The 22,813-nt window shown below is 50.2% G+C and overlaps 1 protein-coding gene across 1 annotated transcript in view; it reads right to left on the bottom strand.

Annotated features, from left to right (window-relative positions):
- Positions 1-20,264, bottom strand: part of LOC311176639 (Krueppel-like factor 17) — a gene marked incomplete at both ends in the record, with an annotated part of 98,107 nt that extends 77,843 nt beyond the window's left edge. Inside the window, 2 exons of the mRNA XM_084242291.1 lie at positions 19,386-19,624; positions 20,156-20,264. Coding sequence (XP_084098417.1) covers positions 19,386-19,624; positions 20,156-20,264 — 348 coding nt within the window. The remainder of the gene's footprint in view (positions 1-19,385; positions 19,625-20,155) is intronic.
- Positions 20,265-22,813: the final 2,549 nt, after the last annotated feature.

Below are 22,813 nucleotides of genomic sequence, written 5' to 3'. Positions count from 1 at the left end.
TTTACACTTGCTCTGGATAGTCTCCATGTGCCCCTTTTGGTCCACTTTCTGTTTTTTTCCACCTTATGCTGTGCCCGCCTGGAGGCTGACCTTTCAGAATGGCAAAAATTCTGCTGTGTCCCTGCTTCCTACAGCGTCCACTGCACAGTTTGCGTCCCTAAGACCAAGTCCAAGTCTCCCTAACTGAGACGGTCCTCAGGTTTCTTTAGGGTACATTCTCCCTGCAGCAGTGAGCTCCCTCAGCACTTAAAGATTTTGGCAGCCTCTGCAGCACGAATTTGAACCCCGGCAAGGGAGATGACCCACATGGCACAGCAGACCTCTCCTGTCTCGCCCGCTGCGCCCCTCAGCAGTGTGTTTCAGTCAGTCTACCTCTTCTGCTCCCCACTCTGTCCCTGGTGAATCTTCTCACCTACCCCATTCATGAGGCCTATACCCCAGTTCTTGGAAGCATAAATAAATATTTTTTTTTTAAAAAAAAGACCTTCAATAGAAAAGCACATTAATAGAATTAGTGTGCAAGAGAGAAGAGAAATAATAAAGCTTCCAAATCAAGCACCCAAAGTTACCCATTCCTGCTTGGGTAAATGCCCAGCCAAACAGGGTTGGCCCAAAGCAGGGTCACTGAGGCCGGAAAGGCCGCCACAAATCTAAGGCTCCTTCTGGTGGGGACCCGTAGGAAAGGGCAGAAGGGGCCAGGCAAGTCTGGAAGCAAAAGAGCAAAATCAAAGTCCAAGTCAGGATAAGAGCTGCCATTGTCAGCCTCCCCAAGAGGAGGTGTCTCCTGCCATGTCCCCAAGTTCCTGTGTACCAGTCCAAGGCGAGAAGCAAGAGTGGCTTCTTCTTCACAAGTCTTTCTCCAAGTCTTCTCTTTTCTTCATTTCCCAACCTTCTTCTCCCCCAAACTCTTTAAGTTTCCTGCCAGGGCTCAGCTCCACCCTTCCTTAGGTGGGGCAGGGAACCTGGAACCTCCCCTTTCTGGAGGGATTACACTGTTCCAGCATTTCCTTGCTACACTGCAGAGGCAGCTCACACAGAAAGCAGAGAGGACAGCACCTGCGAAGCACTGACTCGGTGACATGGCTCTTAGTAACAGGCAGATGGATGACTCCCCCCTTTTATTGGGGTATAACTCAGATACGGTAAAACATAAAATAATTTACAATACATACACTCCAGTGTGATCACCAGTCAGGTGAAGAACCGAGAAACTACAGCTTCCAGAAGCCTTCCTCGTGTCCCCTGCGAAACAGTACCACCAGGTAAGCTCTAGCTGGCCTGGACCACCGTCCGGTGAGTTATGCTACCATTTAACTTTCTATAACTTAAGCCTGCAGTGTGGACTCTTGTGCCTGACTTCTTTCAGTCAAAATCATGTGCAGCTCACCTGTGCTGTAGCATCGGTGCTTTGTGACAACTGCATAATAATCCATCTCATGACCACATCACGATGGATTCATCCATCCTACCCTTAATGGGCCACTGGGTCATTTCCAGCACAGATTATCACAAATTAAAGTTGTTGTGAACATCCTGGCCGGTGCCCTCTGGCAGACAGAAGCACCTGTTTCCAGGGGCTATACCTCTGGAGAGTGGGGGTGTGGGGGAGCAGGTGATCACTGGGAATTGAGTGTATGTATCTTGGCTTTAGTAAATCCTGTGGAAGTTTTACAATGTGTTTGCACCAGTTTACGCTCTCACCAGCAATGTAAAGAGAGTCATGGTTTTTCCTTATTCCTGAGATTGAGATATATGATTTTTTAAAAGCTGAAAAATATCATCTTAAATTTTCTTATCATTTTAAAATTTGAGGATTGGATGTATAAAATAAGGGATGTTTGACTACCTGTCAGATTTGCCTCTAATGAAATAAAAATGATCTCTCTAAATGCTATCTTATGTTAGAATTAAAAATACGTTCCATTAAAATTTTGATCTTTTGGGCCTCCCCTGGTGGAACAGCGGTTGAGCACTGGGCTGCGAGGCTGCCCACAGCCCCTGCAGCGCCGGTTCGTTTCCCAGGCGCCGGTGAGGGTCCCACAAAAAAAAAAAAAAATATCTTTTCTTTTGTGATAGAAAACAGACAAACAATGCCAAGGAGTGGGAAGCAGGAACACTTGGAGTTTTTGTAGCAAATGAGTATGGGCAGTGACATGCTCTCTGAGAAAGAGGAACTGATTTACAGAAGTATCCTACTTCTATGATATTTTGCCTTGACTCAACATTGCTGGTGGGACTGTACATTGCTAGCACTTTAAAAAACTGTTCAGGAGGCCCCCCAGGAGGGATTAAGATGTAGCCTATGAAGCTATCTGCAGCCACTATAGCACAAGTTTGATCCCCAACCAGGGAGCTACCCACAGGGTGCAGCAGACCTCTCTTGTCTCACCCACTGCTCCCCTCAGCAGTGTATTTCGGTAGATCTGCCTATTCTGATTCACTCTGTCTCTGGTGAATCCTCTCACCACCTCCCTGCACCTCTGGCCTGTACCCCAGTTCTTGTATGCAGAAATAAATAAAATCTTAAATATATATATATATATAAAATAAAAAACTGTTCGATGATACCTGTAAAATTGAACATATCCATATGCCAGGAGACATCAACTCCACTCCTACTTCAGGTGTGTGCCCGAAAATATATATTATTTATAATAGTCAAAAACTGAAAAACAACTTTCATAAATACTATAGTCATACAATAGAATATTATACAACAATGGGGCCTCCCCAGTGGTGCAGCAGTTGAGCGCTGGGCTGCGAAGCTGCCCGCAGTCTCTGAAGCGCCAGTTCGATCCCCAGCAGAGGGTCCCACATGGCGCGCAGACCTCACCTGCAGCGCCTGCTTCTCCCCTCAGCAGTGTACTTCGTCGGTCTGCCTGTTCTGTTCCCCGCTCTGGCTCTGGTGAATTCTCTCACCCTCCCACGCTTCTGACTGTACCCAGTGCTTGTATAAACAAATAAATAAATCTTTTTTTAAAAAAGAATATTATACAACAATGAAAATAAATAAGTTGCTACTATGTACAACCATAAATGAAAACTAGATCTCACAAGCACAAAAGAGTATATACTATATAATTCTAACTATATAAAGTTCAAAAACAGACAAAGCTACTCTATGGAGTTAGAAGTCAAGGAGACAGTTACCTTTGAAGGACAGAGAGGTAGTGATTAGGAGGCATTTTTACTAAATGGTTATTGGATGGACTGAACAATCGTGTCCCTCCAGCTCAACCCCCCAGCTGAAGTTCAATGCCAGGGTATTAGGAGGTAGGACTGCAAGGATGTGATTTGTCTTAGGTGAGGTCATGAGAATATCTGTCCTGATAATGGGTTCGTGCCCTATAAGAAGAGACCGAAAAGTAAGTTTATAAATCAGGTAAAAGGAGTTATAGGTGACAGATGGAACCTAGACTTTTGTGGCAAACATAAGGTTGTACACCTGAAACCTATATAATGTTATAAACTGAAGTTACTTCAATAGAATTAACTTTCTACAAAGGTGAAATCTGACACCCCTCCCCCATATGAATGCACAAAGAGAACGCAACCTTCTGGAAGCCTGGCAGCAGGCTCTCATCAAGAACTGAATCGGCCAGCTCCTTGATCTTGAACTTCTCAGCCTTCAGAACTATGAGAAATAAATGCCTGAAGTTGAGCAACCCAGTCTATTTGGTTATAGCAGCCTGGGCAAACTAAAACAGTTATTTTTACAGAGATATGTTCAAATTATAATGATGCATTAAAGCTATCTATTTATGATTTACAAATTTTCTGCATGACTAATTTCAATTAAAAGTTTATTAAATAATGCATTCATGTATTGTTTGCATACACAAAACTAACAAACAACATCATTTTCAGAATTAAAATTTCAACATCTGTAATTTATTGATAAATTTCACTGCATTCATAAATTAAATTATACCTTGGCCAGTCAAATACATAAAGACAATTTCACCAAGAGAAATTTAGGCTCATAATAAAGCAATTCATCTATATAATTGAGAAGTCTTTCAAGCAAAAAAAACTTTCTAAATCCCAAATGCTATTTTTTAACCAACTCTAAATCTAATTATATCCAAAAAAAAAGTTTCAGACTCAAGAGACAAAGAGTATATGATCCCTTCTCAGAAAGAGACAAAGTGAAACATATTTTGAGACAAAAATTGATCATTAAGAAGAAATCTCCACATGGAAGATGGATGAATCAAAAAATTGGGTGTGGCCACACCGTAGAATATTATATAGCCCCAAAAAAGATGAATTCCCTTCAACAAAATGAAGGGAATTTGAGAGATCATATACAACAAAGTAAGTCAGAATAATAAAAACAAACATTGGACATTCACATAACAGACAAATCAACAACCTAACACACTTTCAAAAGCTAGTAAGCAGCACTAAACATCCTGAGAAGCTGAGGTTAAGAGGCAGAGGAAGGGAAGGGACAGGGATGGAGTTGGGGAGAATCACAGAGCTATGGCTGTTCACTCTTGTGTGAAAAAAAAAATGAAGAAATCTCTAGCTGATCTGCTAATACCCTGCTCTTTTCCAAAATCCTATTTCCTCATTTTGAGCAAAAATGCCCCTATCTTTCACTGTAGATATGATAGCTCTTGGTCCTGTGTCTGTTTCCAGGGGATCAGTGGATTCAGGATTTCTCAGCTCAACTGGAGATCCAGAACTACCAGAAGCACACATTCACTTCTGCTTAGAAAGTTACCTTCTCTTCTTATCAAAACCACCTATGTCATCTACTTAAAGATTGAGGGGATGTTCTTAGCTCCACAGCCTTTGACTTTGCCACATTTTAAAATAGAATTTGGGGACCTCCCTGGTGGCCTAGCAGTTAAGTCTCAGCATTATCACTGCTACCGCCTGAGTTGGATTTGATCCCTGCCAGTGAGCTGACATCTCCTGTCTCCCTGCTCCCCTCAGCAGTGTATTTCAGTAGATCTGCCTGTTCCTCTCCCCACTCTGTCTCTGGTGAATCCTCTTCTCCTTTTCCCCACCTCTGACCTACACCCCAGTTCTTCTACACCAAAAAATAAAGTGTTTGGACCATTGCCATTGACTACTCCCACATTTTGCCTCTCTAGCCAGTTCCTCCAACTTCTTCAAGGTGAAGTTAAAATAACACACACACACACATTCTCTTATGGGTCTGCTTTTCTTTTTTTTTTTTAAGATTTATTTATTCATGCATACAAGAGCTAGGGTACAGGCCAGAGGTGTGGGGGGGGTGAGAGGATTCACCTGAGACAGAGTGGGGAACAGAACAGGCAGATTGACCGAAATACACTGCTGAGGGGAGCAGCAGGCGCAACAGGAAAGGTCTGCTGCACCATGTGGGTTGCTCCCTGGCTGGCTGGGGATCGAATTCATGCTGCAGAGGCTGCGGATTGCTTCATAGTGCGGTGCTTAACCCTTGCACCACCAGGGAACCCCTGGGTCTGCTTTTCTAACTAACCCTCTGATAAAACATCTTGCCTTTGATGGAGTTAGATTTAGTTTACCCAATCCAGCACATCTAAAATTTGATGTTCTTAAAGTTTCCACTAGGGGACAGTATAACCCCATGTCTGACATCAATTTGCTGCATAACAGCGACTGAATTCCCAGGGGGATCATCCTCTGCCTACTTTACCCACCCACTTTTTAATCTGATTATTCCTTCTCCCAAGCACCTGAGAAGGAAGTAGGTGACATGAATAAGGAAGGAAGTAGCACTCCCAGCCATCCCCCTCTTCTCATTCCCCTGGCCCCAGAGCAGAATACTCTCACAATCCAGGCATTCTTTCCTTCAAGATGCATGTGACTGGTGGCAGATGTGTTATTAGTGACGTTGATTTGACTATGCTGGATCCTCCAATGCTCCAGGAATAGTCAAAGTGTTGAGTTGGGTCTTTGGGTCTTCATCCAAACAGTTGGCAGCCTTGGCAGCCTTATCTCATGACCAGGTGAGTCCTAGCTAGACCTGGTTCTTCTGGTCACCAATCCCTCCCTCTTCCTACCTCCTCTTCCCCCCCACCCTCCACCTCAGAAGCAGCTCTTATTTGTTTTCTGTCCCCAAGGTTTTTATATCACATCTCTCATTAGCTGGTTCAGAGGAATGGGTGGCTTACTGCTATTAGTACAACTGCTTTGTCTTAGGCAAACAAAAGGGAGCAAACTTTCGTAATGAAAACATTTCTATGATTGAGCCTTGTTAGCTAATAAAACATCAATTCTTATTGTACATTTTAAAATCAGAACTCACCTATCCAAACATGTGACTTGAGAATATAAGATTTTGTTATTATATTATTTTCTTTTTTAAAAAAAGATTTATTGGGCCTCCCCGGTGGCGCAGTGGTTGAGCGCTGGGTTGCGAAGCTGCCCGCAGCCTCTGCAGCGCCAGTTCGATCCCCGGCTGCTCCCCGGCCACCAGAGGAGGGTCCCACATGGCGCGCAGACCTCTCCTGCCGCCCGCTGCTCCCCTCAGCAGTGTACTTCGGTCCTTCTGCCTGCTCTGCTCCCCACTCTGGCTCTGGTGGATTCTCTCACCCTCCTGCGCTTCTGACTGTACCCAGTGCTTGTATGAATAAATAAATAAATAAATCTAAAAAAAAAAAAAGCCAGAAACTTAAAAAAAATAAAAAGATTTATTTTATTTATTTATGCATATAAAAACTGGGGTATAGGCCAAAGTTTCGGGGGAGAAGTAGAGGATTCACCAGAGACAGAATGGGGAGCAGAACAGACACATCTACTGAAATACACTGCTGAGGTGAGCAGCGGGCGAGACAGGAGAGGTCTGCTGCACCATGTGGGTAGCTCCCTGGCCGGCTAGGGAACTAAATCATGCTTCAGAGGCTGCTGATACCATCATAGTGCTGACACCTAACCCCATGCACCACCAGGGAGGTCCCTATTGTATTATTTTCTTATGTGAACTTGGAAAGTTACTTAACCTCTATGCATCAGTTTCCTAGGCTGTTAAAAAAGGAAAGTAAGAGTAACTACTCCGTCAGGTTGTTGTGAAGATTAGAAGAGTTGATATATAAAGTGAAACTGACCTGCCCCTCGTCAGCAGTCAGTGAGTGTTGGTTATTACTGTCATCCTTCACCAAGCCTTGTGGAACATCCCCCAGCTGGCTGATGTCTGTTCTTATTTCCTCATATTCCAAGAAGCAAGAGTGATTCCGTGTTGTTGAGCATGTGTCTAGAGAATGTGAGATGGAAGTAACTGTGGAAAGTACATGGATTGGATGAAAATGGGTTCTGGTTAATTAAAGTGGGATTAAAATTATTTAACTTAGAACTACATGGGCTACGTGTACACTGGGCTGCAGCTGAGGAAGTAGCTGAATGACATAGCTTCTGGGCAAGAGAAAGACTAGATAGGACTGTTTTCATGACTAGGGTGTGGGCAGCAGTGTGCTAGTGACTATTATCTTTCCAGGGAAAAAATAAACCCTGAGTTGTAGCCATTTCCATATGCTGTCGTGTCAAAATTCCCCATCACGGCAATTTCAGGCAGCAATGAGGTATCATGATGAGCCACTTGGGGCGCAGAGGAAAAGAAGGCCTTGTCCCTCGACATGCCGGGACTCGGTACTGTAGAAGAGAAGCAGCCTGAGAAGGAAGCTGGGAAATTGCTGCCAGAGGGGAAGGAGGGAAGTCAAGAGATTGTGCTGTCAAAAAAAAGCCAGAGAAAGTTGTCATAGAGAGAGAGTGCTCAGTAGTGTTTCTGAGCGGGTGAAGTGAGATTAGCTCACAGCAGCCCCACCCTGGGGGGCAGCCCTGCCTCCTCAGTTCACCCTCTACACCCTGGCCTGCTGGGCTGCCCCTCCTCCTTGGGGGCAACATCCCCTTCTGCAGAAAACAGCTTTCTCTGACCACAGTCATGGCGCAAACTTGGACACGGTCCTAGTGAGGCCAGTGGGAGCCGCTCCTTCACTCCCATAACACTGAGCGGCATGAGTTGAGGCAGGAACTGCCTTGGGCCCAGTGGTTTCCTGCCACCTGGAGCATAACTGCAGTGAGAGACAGAGGATGTTCCAGGCCCTGAATCCAGACCTACCCTTGTTCTCTCCAGGGCTGTGCTCACAAGCAGCTCCTAGGAGGGGCCATGCATATTCTAAACACTCAACAGTAACCGTAGAAGTCCTCTCCATGTTGGAGCTGAGGATATTTGCTTGAGCTCACGGGGTGCGAGAGCTGGGATTTCAACCCATACCCCTTCCGCGTGCTGGTCCTGCGTGAGAGTCGGCGTTTGACATTTGGGCCGGATCCTTCCATGTTGGGCTGTGTCCTGTGCTTTGCAGGTGTGGAGCAGCATCCCTGGCCTCACCCCACTACATGCCAGAAGCACCCCTTCCCCCTGTTTGTGAAAACTAAGCATGTCCCAGATACAGCCAAATGTCCCCGGAGCAGGGGGGAAATCACCTGGGTTGACAAATTTCTGCCGCTCTACTGCTCCCCAGATTCTTCATGAGTTACTAACATACCGTGCCCCCCAGATTCTGTGTTATCACAGTTCAAGATCACTCCATCTATGTGCCAGAATCAACCTGCTGTCCTTCAAGCCCTGAGTCACCCACAGCTCAGTGCCCCCCAGGCCCTGCTTTATCTAAAATCCCAAGTCACCTACCACACTGTGTCCCCAACATATGCAGTCACCCATAGTCCTGTCATTGAGAGCTGTGTCACTCATTACCCAGCAGGGTCCATGCCCTCTGTCACCAACATCCGTCAGGGCTGCAGAGCTCGTCACAGAGATAAGACATGAAGTCAGAAATCCAGACATGCAACTCAGAGGCAGGGAGGGGCAGAGAAGCCCACAGAAGCCAGGAGACCCCAGCCCCAGGCCTCCCGGGTCATGGTTGGTTAAGCTAAATGGGTCACAGGGAACCCACCAAGACCCAAGCCTGGTCTGGTGCCTTCAGGGCCTCCCCCACCTCTGGATTAGACCCAGAGGTGAAGAGGCTAGAATTCTAAGGGTAAGGAACTTAGACCCAACAGGGAAGCTAATCATCCACACAAGGCCTCTGTCTAGGTCACACAGCCCTGTTCAGGGTTCCCCCAGCCCCCATCCCTGCTCCTCCCAGCAGGTGCTCCATGACCACCTCTCATCCTGATACCTGCAGCCCAGGGTTCAGACCTCCCAGCCTCCCCACTAGCTCTGCTCCAGTCTGCAAGAGGAGGTGGGCGGCAGCCACTAACATCTACTGTTGGTGGGAGCAGGGAGAGGGAGAGGACCCGGAATAGAGAACTAAAGTTTCCCCCTAGATTGTCTCAGGAAGGATCTCACTTAGGACCAGAAAAATGTCTTTTTCCGAGTTGAGAGACATGGTGGGAGTGGCTGGTTCCTTCCTTTCTGGATCCCCAATAGGGCCCCCAAGAATAACCAAGATGAGGGAATTAGGCCTATGTTTTGGGGCAATGAAAGACTTTAAAGCGCCACACACCCTCCCCCCCGCCCCCCACCCCCCCATCCCCGCATGCCTGGCCTGGTTGTCACAGTGATGCCCCTTTTGCTCCAGAGGTGGCTGCTATTCCTTGAAGTGGAGGGAGGGGCTCAGTGGGTCCCTGAGCTGAGGCGGGTGGGGGTGAGAGGTCAGTGCCGTCTGGAACATTCTTGACGGGTGGGCTAGGAGTGCTGAGGGCCTATGGTTCCTCCCACTCCTGCTCCTTTTAGCTCATACCCGTTCCCACCCCCGGCCATGCCTGAGCTCACGTCTAGGAACTGTCTCAGGGTCTGGTGTTCAGTGTGGGGTTCTGGTGTAGGGACCGATGGGCGGGTACAGGGATGTAGGCTGAGGTGAGGAGCTCAAGCACATTGTCCAGGTAAGGGTTCAGGGATGTTCCGCATGGCCTGGTGATAGAGAGGGTGTGAAGGCTCAGCATAAGAATTCTAGGCAAAAACATCCAGGCAAAGCTCTGGTGGAAGGCTCAGGTCTAGGGCAGACTCACCCTCTAGCAGCCTGGGGCTGAAGCAGGGCCTCAGGGGTGAGGACCTGAATGTGGTATCAGGTAGGGTTCAGGTGTTAATGCCTGGTGGTACAGGGGTTAAGTATCAGGGCTATTAAGCTATCACCAGCCACTGCTAACCCAAACAGCAGACCTCTCCTGTCTCGCCCGCTGCTCCCCTCAGCAGTGTATTTCAGTAGATGTGTCTGTTCTCCCCACTCTGTCTCTAGTGAATCCTCTCACCCCCCATACCTCTGACCTGCACCCAGTTCTTTTATACATAAATAAATAAAAATAAATCTTAAAAAAAAAAACCACTGGACTTTAGATGAGTCACGTTTGTAATGCACACATTAAAAGAGAAGGAAGTTCAGTAACATTCTTTCAGGTTCCTCCTAACTGCTCTGAGTTTGAGTTTTCTTTTAAAAATTTTTTTTTTATTGCGGTAACATTGGTACACAACACCATATGTGACTTAGGGGAACAGGTCCACACCCACCACCAAGGCACCCAGAGTCCTCCACTATGATTCACTGGGGCCCTCCACACTTTGCTCCCCACCCCCAGCTGAATTTTCTTATCTGTAAAGAGAATAATAGCAGTATCTAGCTTGTAGGTGCATTGTGAGTCTTAAATGAGAAAGTGAATGTGAAGTTCTTAACACAGAAAGTTCTCAATAAATAATAGCTTTTAAAAAAAAAAAGGTGTGCCTGGAAACGGATGAGACAGAATGAAGCAAGAGGCCATAATTAGGCAGAGCCCAGCCAGCCGATTTTATCTTTGCAGAGGCAGGGGCTCTGGAGGGGTCAATTTTAACTTCTCATTAAAGGCAACCAGGTTTTATGGGAGAAGGTGATAAGGTGCACATCCTACCAGGTAGAGAGAATGCCACCCGCCTGGGAGGGTGCTTAAAATCAGTAGTTTCTTGATGTATTGTAATGCAGTCAGGAATGTAAGCTTATTCTTTAAGTACATTAACATTAACAAAGGTCTAAGGCAAAAAAAAAAAAAAAAGAAGAAGAAGAAGAAGAAATAAAATTGACAAACATTATGCAAGCTTAAGGTGAACAACTTAGGGATTTGACACATCTATACTGCAATATGACCGCCTTTCTCAGCCAACCCTCCCATGGCCTCACATCATTTTGTTTTCTTCTAGTGGTGAAAACATCACAATCTAGTCTTTAGCAAGTTGAATCTTTAAAATACCATTTTGTTGTCATTTTAACATGAAACTCTAATTGAGTGGTTCTGAAACTTTTTGATCTCAGCACCCCTTTACACTTTTTTTTAAAGATTTATTTATTCAATTTATACAAGAGCTGTGGTACAGGCCAGATACGTGGGAGGGTGAGAGGCTTCACCAGAGACAGAGCGGGGAACAGAACAGGCAGACTGACGAAATACACTGCTGAGGGGAGCAGCAGGCGAGACAGGAGAGGTCTGCCGCACCATGTGGGACTCTCACCAGCCGGCCAGGATCAAACCCGCGCTGCAGAGGCTGCGGACAGCTTCACAGCAAGCACTGCACTCAACCGCCTGCGCCACCAGGGGAGGCCCACCCCTTTACACTTTTAAAAATAGCTGAGGACCCAGAGTTTTGTTCAAGTGGGTATTATCTATTGATATTCTTTGTATTGGAGATTGAAACTGAGGAATTTCTAATTTGTATTAATTTAAATATATATATATATGCATTATATTTTAACAGGAAAAAAGATATCTATACTTCTCTTCCAAAACAAAATTTCTGTTGAGATAGTGGCATGTTTTAGACTTTTGTAAGTCTCCTAGTTGTGTGACTTGATAAAGGCAGCTGAATTCTCATATCTGCTTCTGATTTAATGTGTTGCAAATGTGATTTTGGTTGAAGTATATGAAGGAACCCCAGCTTCAGAAAGCATGTGGTTAGAAAAAGGGGAAGGATTTCAATAAGCTAGTCTTATTCAAAAAGATAGTCTTCTTTGACAGTACATCAAAACTAAACAGGTGTATATTTTTTAAAACTTTATTTATTAATGCATATAAGAACTAGGGTGGAGGCCAGAGGTGCAGTGAGTGAGAGGATTCACCAGAGACAGAGTGGGGAGCAGAACAGGCGGATCTACTGAAATACACTGCTGAGGGGAGCAGCTGGTGAGACAGGTCAGCTGCGCCATGTGGGTCAGCTCCCTGGCCGGGATTGAACTAATAGGAGCTCATGCCAAAGTGGCTGGTGATAGCTTGATATCACTGTGACTTAACCCCTGTGCCACCAGGGAAGCCCAACAGGTGTAGTTTTGTAAAGACTAGCTTCAGGAGGAAATGACAACTCTATCAATGAACATTCCACACTGTTACATTAAAGCCCTCTGTCTTTCTCTTTGGATGGATCTTTTATCCATGATTTTGTAACATCATTATTGACCATCTGGAAAATATTGGTTATGCATATCTTCCAAACATCGACACATTTCATTATATGACACCGAGTCTTCAACCAACTAATAAAACAAACCCGCACGTTCATTAATGTCACTATCAAGCTCACTGAAATTGGGAAGCTTTCAAACTCACCAGAGCAGAAGAAGTCTTCCAAATTCCAATTTTCACTGAAGAGCTCTACTTTGATCATGGGAAATAAACAATAATAGTTTTATTCCTTGATGTGATAGGCTCCCTTCATTCACTTGCAAGAAATGTATGCTAAATACCCGAGTCTGCTTAACTATTTTTTGTCATTTGTTCTTTTAAGTAAAGCTCGTGTTCAGAGACAAAAGTACCTTTTGGCTCACAGTTCAGTCTCACAATTGAGATGACAATCCTACTTCTGCATGGAGCAGGCATACTTTATAATAACTTTCCATATTGTCACATGAAAATATTAAAAAGACACAAACCCCAAAATCAAAGGTAATCAAGTTAATAATTTTATGGCTTCATTGAGGACATGTTCAAATGAAACTGGACTTCTCCCTCCCTTGCTCCCACCCTCTTTTCTCTCTCTCTCTCTCTCTCTCTCTCTCTCTCTCTCTCTCTCTCTTTCCCATGTGTACGCAGTACTGGAGAAAAATACAAAGACCACTGGCACTGTTAGTACAGTTGTGAGCCAGACCTTGATATTCCACTTGGAGTTTTACTCACCACCCCTCTTGTGTCTCCTGCGCAAATCCCAATGATGTGAAAATGGCAAATAACAGTGAGTGATTATTATGAAAATTAATTTTGTTTCGTGGATCCCCTGTAAATGTCTTGGGGGAGTAATCTGTGAGCACCACCTTGAGAATATCAGTCTGAACTGATATTCTCGTTCTAATTAAAGAAATAGAAGAGCCATACTTAACTTTTCTTTTTAAATGACTTGTGTTTTCCTGAACTATCACTCAAAGGTTTGTAAAATGCTCTCACAAATATCCCATGGAAAAATTGAAAACAACTCCATCTGTGGTACTATTTGCTTTACTTCCTCAAAAGGGGTGGCAGGGGGGAGAGATCTAGGAAGGAGGGCCCAAGGGAGCGCATCAGGCATGTGAGGTCATCCATCATGCGTGCCATGGTGACAGACACAGTCCTGGGGGCTCACAGCAAGGGCACTGGGAGCGCAGCCCCTCTGTCACCTTCCCTGCACAGGCTCACTAGCGACACACACACACACACACACACTGCCATGGCTAACTGCACACGAGTGACAAGCTCAACCTGTTGGTTACACTCACACAATATAATCACATGGCCACACAAAAAGTGCCTATGGCCCAACATTCAACCTTATTGTGCTCAAAACCAATCCCCACTATTTAATATTCACAGGTGGAGAATTTCAATGGCCACACACCAGACCTTAGTTACACTCGAACTATCAGTACAGGCCAGAAAGCCTCTGTGGTCCTGGTGGTCACGAGCACACGCCCACAGGGGCCTGTGCCGATTGGGCACGAGGTGAGGGCATAGTTTTAGAGACAGGCCAGCCTAGGTTAAAGTTCAAGTTCTGCCACTTACAGAGTTCTGTAAACTTGTGCAAATTATTTAATCTGCCAGAGCAGACTAGAGCCAATTCTAGAAAATGAAGATGATCCTCACTTTGTAAACTTGCTGTGAAGATGACATAAAATCACCAGATAAGGGAGAACACCTTGTCTGGCCAGATGTGCCCTACAAATCCAGCTGTCACTGCCATGTGTGGCTTTTGTCACCAGAGGGCATCAGGGCTCCAAGGCGTCTGTGCCACTGCAGAAGGAAAGGTTTCCAGAAAGAAGAGAGCCCTGGTTTCTGGAGGTGAGTACCCAGTGGGAAGGAGGGGCTGCCACACCCCACAGCACAGCCTTAGCCTCTGGACACCCCAGCGAGGCCCAGGTCACTAGCATGTGCCGACAGGGAAGCAGCAACTCCTGGGGAGAAGCCTGATCTCACTAGGAGGGAGGAGGTGTACTTACTAGATACCAGGGCTCTTCCATGCCCAGCCCACACATATGTGACCATTAAATCCTCATAAACATCTCTGATTGACGGTCACTGCAATTGTGTTCCTGCCGAGGCACATCGAGGACACAGGGGTCCCCATCCACCCAGGGATGAGCAGAAGACCCAGGGCATGAATGCACACAGCCTGGCTTCAGAATCCCCTCCCTAACCACCACCCCACACTCTCCCGGGAACACCTCACCCTCCTCCTGGGGCTCTGCCAGGACTCTCTGACCCCAGCTGTCAGCCTTGGCGCTTAGCCAGCCCCCCCACCCCCAACCCTTTCCCCTCTGCCAGTCTGCTCCTGGCCAGCTCCCCAGGCAGCCCTAGGTGAGAGGCTAATCAGGCATGTGCGGGGAGAGATAAGACAGGGACCCCAGCACAGCCTTATCCAGTCCTGCCATTTGCGGCTGCTGGGACCTGTGGAGAACTGCCTGCAGGCCCAGCCCCTCCAGCCCAGGCAACTGTATATCACCCATACCCAGAGTCTGGCATCATTCCCTGTGATGTCATGGCTCCAATGACATCATCCTTTATAGTGACATCATTATCCAGTCCCTCCTTCAGTCCAAATGGGTTGCCCAGTTGGGAGCTGGGGGAGTGGAGTCAGCCCGAGCCCTCCCAGGCTCTGGGTCAGCAGGCCGGGTTGGGCTGGACTGGGAAGAGGGGGTGGTGTCACAGGATCCTCCCCAGGGCGATGGTTATTTTTGGTGTTGGCTGCTCCACTTATAGCCACCCCTCTTCCTGTCTTCCAATCCAGAGGGGCTCTGGGCTCCGCGGAGCAGGGGCAGTGGGAAGAATCTCCAGGCCCGCTGCAAGGTGGCCCGGGAGTTGCCACTAGCTCTGAACCAGCCCCTGCTCCCAACAGGGAGGCCTGCTCCTCAGCCTGGGGCTCTGAGGGAAGCAGAGCCTTACATCCCACTTCTTGGGAAAGCAGTGAGGCAGGGAAAGATTATAAGGATGGCTAGACAAGCAGACAGAGTCAGACCCACAGTGACACATGTGATCTTGCCAACATAGTCTGTGCTCATAGCTTCACACCACACACACCAACAGCCATTCACTCTCACAGCCAGGCCCGTGGCCACACCTGGGCCACAGATGACAACACGCTGACCTAGGTGCGTTGTTACATGTCTCACTGAGAGAGCAGAGCTGTGCTACGCACAATCACATTACCCTGTGCATGATCCCCAGAACACAGTAGGCGTAACCCCACAAGTGGAGAGTAAAGAGACCTTTGGTTACACAGGTGCTGTGACAGGTACAGCTCCTCTTGCTTCTCCAGACTCAGGACAGGAGCATCAAGGCCGGTGTTCTGGATGTGGGATCCCCTGAGCTCCTTGGATGTTGGGCACTGGGGGCTCTGGGCCTTGGGAACCCTAGTTTTGGGTTCTCTACAGTGTTGAAAGTCCTGGCACCCTTTGCAGTGAGAATTCTGGACTTTGGAAGCTCTACAGTCTTTAGGAGGCTGGGCTTTAGGTGCCCTGGACACTGGGGCTGCCCCTCAGGACAGGGTCAAAGTCAGTGCATCCAATTTGTGTGCCTAATTTCACTGGGAGCCCCTAGAACCCCACTCTGAGTCTCATGATAGTCCAGGCTGCCCTCTGGACTGGGGCCAGGGAAAGCACAACAGGATAGCCTGAGGGGTACACAGAACCCCAGAGACGGCTCTTGGATCTGGAACCAATCTAACCTGATCCTTTGCATGAACTGGATAGTGAAGGGGCCAGGCACTGACCCCTGGGCTCCAAGTTGAAGGGAGGAGGAATCTGAAAGCACAGCCCTGTGGTCAGCTCCCAATAATGCACCCCAGCTCCTGAGACTGGGGCCTCAAAGAGGTAGAGACCACAGGTCAGGCCAGGCTACAACTCAAAACAATATCCTCCCTTCCCCAACTTCTCAACAGCGACCCTCAGCACCCCACCACTAAGGACCCCAATGCTTCCATCTCCTACAGTGCCCTTCAGAAGCGACCCAAGTCTGGCCCTGTTTTCCCAGACACATGCCGAAGTCCACTCTGTGTGTCCCAACAGACGCCTTGAGCCTGCAGGCTGATGACCACAGACAGGGAAGCCAGCCAGCACTGGGGGTTCTGATGCTGGGTACAGTCCTCCCAGGAAACAGTACTGTAACTGGAGGCTCCTGAGACACGCCTTAGCCCACAGTGGGTGGGGCCCTCAAGGCCCAGGAAGGGGCAGGCCCGCTGGGCAGGGCTGCCTGACCCATCAGTCCTTCAGCCAGTCCTCAGGCCGGATCCTCCCACTTTCCCCACTGTGGCCCAGGCTGGCCATGCGCTTCCCACCCCGCAGGCCAACTGCCCAGGACCAGGAGCTCACAGCCAGGGACGAAGGCCATCCCAGTTCTGACCTGGGCTAGGCCCAAACCTGCCTCCCTTGGGGCCTCATTCTGGTTGGGAAAAAAAACAGCTGTTCTAGTCCAGACTTTCTCACAAGCTTCTCCTTGGGACTCCACTCACTGCGTGGCTGCCTGAAGCCCCTTCTGGATGAAGGTGGGTAAAATACACCCTCCATAAATCTATCTATATGCATGCAAATATACTTTGTGATAAGTCATCTGTTTGTCTAGTAAATCCCTCATGGGCAACATCTCCAACTTCCCCAAACACCCCAGGGAAATCTTCTTCCCACCCTGTGGGCTAGCGTGCTCTTTCCCAGCCCCAGAGGAATCCCAAAACTCTCTCTTCCTAGTAGGAACCCTGAGCACCCTCCCACCCTCTCTTCTTCCAACCCCTGCCTCTTCCCCACCCCCATCCCAGGCCTGGGGGCCTTCTGGGGGGCTAACAGCGAATATGGAACTTGCCTCCCTCCACCAGAGATGAATCGTCCAGCAAGTGGGAAGTTCCACTTTCCCTGGGCCAAAGGATTCTCATCCCCTTCGCTGACACTCTCCGTGTCCTTCCCTCCAAAACCCAGTGTACTGTGTCCAAGGGCAGGAGGCCCCTGCCCCACTTTTCTAGCCTTGTCCTTGTCCCCCCCACTCCACTACCTAGGGATGGGCCTCTTTCAACAGCCTCCATCCTGCTTTTCCTGCTCAGTGGTCCTTTGTGAAAACCCTGGGAGAGGTAGAGAGAGACCAGAAACAGAATTTACGTCCTGGTGGGAGAGGCAAGGAGAGCTGGGCTCAGGCCTGCCCATTCCCCAAAGTCGTGCACACTCACACTCCTCCACAGACACCACCCACTGGTCAGGGACACAGACACGGTGGACTGCTCAGGCAGAAGCACACACCACACACTCACAGAGCACCTGTAATTTGTTCACAGGAGGATATATATATATATATCCCAAACATACTATATTTGCTAGATTTGAGGACAAAGTAAAAATGAAAATAATCTTGCTGATGAGGCCAGCACATCTTCCTAGTCTGATCAAGTCTCCACGTAAATAGTTGAAAATAGTTGTAAATTCCTAGTGACGGTGGGGAAGCTTTGTGGGATCATGGGCTGTGTGTGGCCTGAGCTGCTCCCATGGCAGGAAGTGCCTGTGCCTGATACCTGTTATCTTGCTCCATGTCTCCAATTGTAAATTAATAAAAGGGATTGCACTCATCAATCAATCTTGTGAATGTGCTGCATGTGCATCAGCTTCTTGGAGGCCGTTTATCCCCTAAGGAACAAATAAAACTGGTTTTCCTGGGAAGAGGATGGTGAGGAAGGGACTGGGGTGCAGAGGGGAGACTACTGCTCCAACCTGGGCCCTCTCCCAAGCAGATGCTTTGCTCAGGATGGGCAACCACGCTTCCTCTCATAGCAAGTGCTAACTGGCCCTTCTCCCTGAAAGCTGGTGTCTGTCACTAGGTGAGCAACCGTAGGAGCCCCTTTCTGCCAAGTGCAGGCAACGCCGCCTAAAGGCAGCCTACTTTAGCCTCATCCTCTCCATTTCTCAGGAGGAGGAAACTGAGACTCAGCGAAGCTCCTTTTGGCAAACTTCTAGCTGGGATTGGAATCCAGCGTCCCAAGGAGTGAAGAGTAAGCCCAGGTTGGTGTCAGCAGCCCCTGCAACACAGGGGCCAGAGTCTGGCTGACCAGACCAGTGGTCAAGGGGGGCTCCCTGGGGAAATAATTGTCCCCAGTCCTCCAGTTCCAAAGGGTAGGACCTCAGGCCTTACCCAGCTGTGCCCAAAGTCCCTAGCAGCGCAGCTCCAAAGGGAATGGAATTTGCTTTGACTTCTCTCTAGGGGGAACGCAGGCGCAGAAGGCCGGGGGCCAGGCAGGCTAACTTCAGCCCCAGCCCCCCGAAGTGCCCCAGGCCTTCTGGCTACATTCCAGCATAGCCCAAAGGGAACAACGTCTGCTTCCTCCGAGGGCCGCAGCTGGGGGGGCAGCGAGCAGGCGTGGAGGAGGGGGCTCCTTTCTGGAGCCCACTTCCAGAGTTTAGTGGGGATCGATCATTTGAAAGCTGGAGTGACTTGTAATTTTATTCCCTGAGAGGAGGAGCTTGAGAAGTCGGCCAGAGGGGTGGGGATGAGACTGGGGCGGGGTGGGGGGAGAGGGGGGGGAGTTGGGGTGGGGAGGAAGGCCGGCCAGGGGAGCTGTTCAGGGAGGGGAGGGACTTGGCTAGGTCTCTCAAGCCTTCTCCACTCTCCAAACTTTCACCAAACTCTTGGCCCCCGCCTCCCCGAAACCAAAACACAACAAGCTCTGGAGGAGCCGCGAGCGGCGCGGCGGGGCGGGCAGACTCGCAGCGGCACTGAGCCTCGGGAGGCTGATGCAACTTTCCCTTTAAGAAGCCACCTGGGCGCTCCGCGGTGCGGACCCAGCGCGCCTGGGCTGGGGGCTGCAGCATGGTAAGGGGGTCGGGAGAAGGGGGTGCTGCGGCCCGCTTCTGTCAGTCCTGCCGTCGGTCCGGGTGTGTGGTGGCTGAGCCCCAGGACCAGCGCGCGCGTGTGTGTGTGTGCGTGTGTGTGTGTGATCGCGCATGCATGCGGGCATCTGTGGGGAGCGGTGTGGGCGCACGCACGGGGATGCCTGTCTCGCAGCGGAGGTCGGGGTAGGTGCGCGCGTCTGGGTGTCTCCCTGTCACCAAGGCGCCGGAGCGGGCGGGAACGGCGCGTGTGGGGGGGCGCTCCCCGGAGGGGGGCAGCTGCGTGCAGACGCCGGCCGGGTCGGGGGCGGCGGGCGCCGGGCTGTGCGGGGAGCCCCGGAACCCGAGCGTGTCACCGTCCGTCTGGGGCGCCACTAGGTCTGCGCGCCGGGGGCCTGCGGAAGCCGGGAATCTGGGGCCGTGTCCGCGCCCCGAGCGCCGGCTCTCGCTCCGTCTCCGCGCGCCGCCGGCCTGGCCGCCTATCTGGCCCCTCCAGCCGGCCGGCCTCGCTATCTGCCCGCCCACCCGCCCGCCGGCCGCGGGTGCCCGCGCGCCCTCGGGTCCCGGGAGCCGCGCTGGGGAGCCCGGCTGCGCTCGGGCTCTTTGTCCAGGCTCCCTTGGCCGCGGCTGTGGGAAAGGATGCGGACGGGGAGTTATTTTGGGGCTGCCTGGAAGAATCTGCGCCTCCCCAGCCCAGCCTCATCCCCGGCGCGCGCAGGGCGGGCCTAGGCGGCCGCAGGTGAAGGTAGGGGCCCGGAGCCCCGGGGTGCCCACCCCAGCTGGCGCCCCGCACCCCGCAGCCGCCGCCGGGCTGGAGAAGGCGGCGGGGCCGCGGCGGGCGGGAGGGGGGCTCGCCCGGAGGGTCGGGAGGGGCCGGGGCCGGCCCGGGGGCGGGGCAAGGGGGCGGGGCCCGGGCGCCCCGGTACTTTTCCACCGCAGGGGCCGGGGGCGGGGCCGCCGCCTCCACACCAGCTGAGAGGCCCACACGTGGCGGCTGATGTAACGCCGCCCCCCCGCATCTCGCACCCCGATCATAGCGGACGCACCCCGCTTCGAGGAATCGGGGCGCTCCGGGTGGGGCCGCAGCGGCGCAAGCGACCGCGCCCCTGCCCGCCGATCCCGGGCCCCCTAGCAGTCGGCCGGCCGCTTCTTAAAGGAGCCGCGCCCCCTTTTGGGCCTGCTCTCCGCAGGCCACGCCCCTCCTCGGTCACTCTTAAAGGAGCCGCGTCCCCCTCGCTGACAGCTGCCGCACAAAGCATGGGTTCATTTCTTTGCTGAAACAAGCCTGGTGCTCTGGTCGCTAAGAGATAAAGGCTGGGGTGCGAGCAGTGCAGAAAGAGGGGATTTGCGAGGTTAAAGAGGGAATATTAGAAGGTTGGAGAGTAGTGGGTGAGGGGATTTGTTCTAGGGACTCATGGGCGACACTGAGCATGCCCAAATGTTTACAAGGACCGCAGAGAAAACGCCCCCTTCCTCGGCCTCCTCCGTGACTGTAGTGAGACCCCCTCAGTGCTCAGCCCTGGAGACATGGAGGAATCACACCTCTGCTCTGGAAGATCTCTCCAGCAGGTGGGGAGCCAGACTTGGATACAAGTAACCTTGCCGCAGAGCTACGTGTGATGAGTGTTTTAACTAAATGTCCACAGCATGCGTTGAGGTGCAGGGAAGGTTGACTACAACTGAGAAGGGGGGGGGGAGAGTTCTTGAAGATAATTATGTCGGGACAGGGTGTTGTTTTTTGTTTAAGATTTATTTATTTATGCACACAAGAACTGGGGTGTAGGCCAGAGGTGTGCGGTGAGAGGATTCACCAGAGACAGAGTGGGGAACAGAACAGGCAGACTGACTGAAATACACTGCCGAGGGGAGCAGCGGGCAAGACAGGAGAGGTCTGCTGCGCCATGTGGGTAGCTCCCTGGCTGGGGATCGAACTTGTGCTGCAATGCCTGCGGATAGCTTCATAAGTTGCGTCTTAACCCCTTGCGCCGCCAGGGAGGCCCATGGGAAAGGTTTTGAAGATGGCTAGCATGATTATACAGATGGAAATGAGGACAAGGGTGCTCCAGGAACAGAGAGCATGGTGACAGGAGTCCTCTGGGAATGCTGAAGAGTTCCACTTGGCCACAGGTGACCATGGGTAGCACACTTGGGCTCCCTAGCAGAACTAAGGAACCTCTTCTCTTCCCACAGCCTTTCCACTCCCTTCATCACAGAGAATGGAGATTATGCATCTTCCTCTATCTTTCCATTAAACTGTGAGGTCCTTGGAGGCCGGGAGAGAGCCTGCCACTTTTCAATCCCCAGTGACAACTCCAGAACTTGGTCCAGAGAGACCCTTAAAATCACTTGTCCTGACAGTCCTGTTTAAGTGAGAGGAAAGACGACAGCAATGAAACTGTAGTGGAAGGCTGGGTCCTGTGACTGCCCTGGATGGATCACAGGCAACTCAAACCCAGCCCATGTTCTCCCTACTCCAAACCTATGGCATTCCCCTCATCCCTGACTCTGAAACAGGCAGCAGCAGAAATCAGAGACCCCTCCTGTTCCTCACCCCCGAATCCCATTCATCACCAAATCTGTGTGTCTCTCTTGTCCCCATCTCTGACCCAGCCTATAGCTAATTGTGTCCCCCACTTCTACTCTCCCCTCCTTCCAGTCCTTTCTCCACACTTAGAACAAAGAAAACCAAAATACAGCCCCCCAAATCCCTCGCCCTGCTAGTCTGTTCTCTTTCATCACTGGCCACATTCTCCCTGGCTCTCTGATCCCCAACCTCAGGGTTTTTCCACATATTACTTCATTTATTTGAATGTCTCTTCCTCTTCCCTTCGTCACTATTGCTGCATTACCTTCTTAACTCCATCTTACTCTAAAACATCACTTCCTCAGAGACTCAGAGTGTTAGGGAAAAATGATGTCCTGAGCTAATCCCATACAGGCTTTGTGGACCCCACCCCCACTCCAGACTAAAGCCATCAAGACACTGGGAAAGACAAATCCCATCACCACCAAAGGGAGGGTGGCTGGGACCTGAGGGTGGACTTAAGCAGCCAGGTTGGGTATAAAAACCAAACACGTGGGCTTTGGGGGGCTCCCTGTCGCTCGCCTCCTGGCTTCAGGGCTCCTGGCTGGCGGCCAGCTCTCAGAGCGCCATTTGGGATTCCTGATCGGCGGATCGGATCGGGTAGGACTCATTTAAAACTTTGTCTCCCACTTTTCTCCCTGAGCTGTACATTTCCTCATTTCCCCTTCCCTTGTAAATAAACCTTTATTAACCTTTCGCGTGTGCCTGCAGTAGAGCATTGATAAGTCCTTTTAAGCTCACGGGTGAGGACCCACAGTCAGGCACCCCGTTTTGTATCGGGGTTGCTCTACAACAAGAGGTGCCCTTTTTACTCTTGCTAAGGCCAGGGTTGTAGATTCTCATAAAAAGACGTTCCTCCTTCACACCCCTTCATCTCAGTCTTTAGCCATATACATTGGAGTTTCTGGTTTCATGCTCTCCCCTAGACTGTAAGGTGGGGCGGGGGCAGGGACCCATGAGTTTTTAGTGTCTAACACAGGTCTGGACCAGAGCAAGCCTG

This window comes from Talpa europaea, assembly GCF_964194135.1.
Source record: "Talpa europaea genome assembly, chromosome: 9".
NCBI classification, from domain to species: domain Eukaryota; kingdom Metazoa; phylum Chordata; class Mammalia; order Eulipotyphla; family Talpidae; genus Talpa; species Talpa europaea.
The sequence above is the reverse complement of the archived record's forward strand: the minus strand, read 5'-3'. Positions and strand labels throughout refer to the sequence as shown.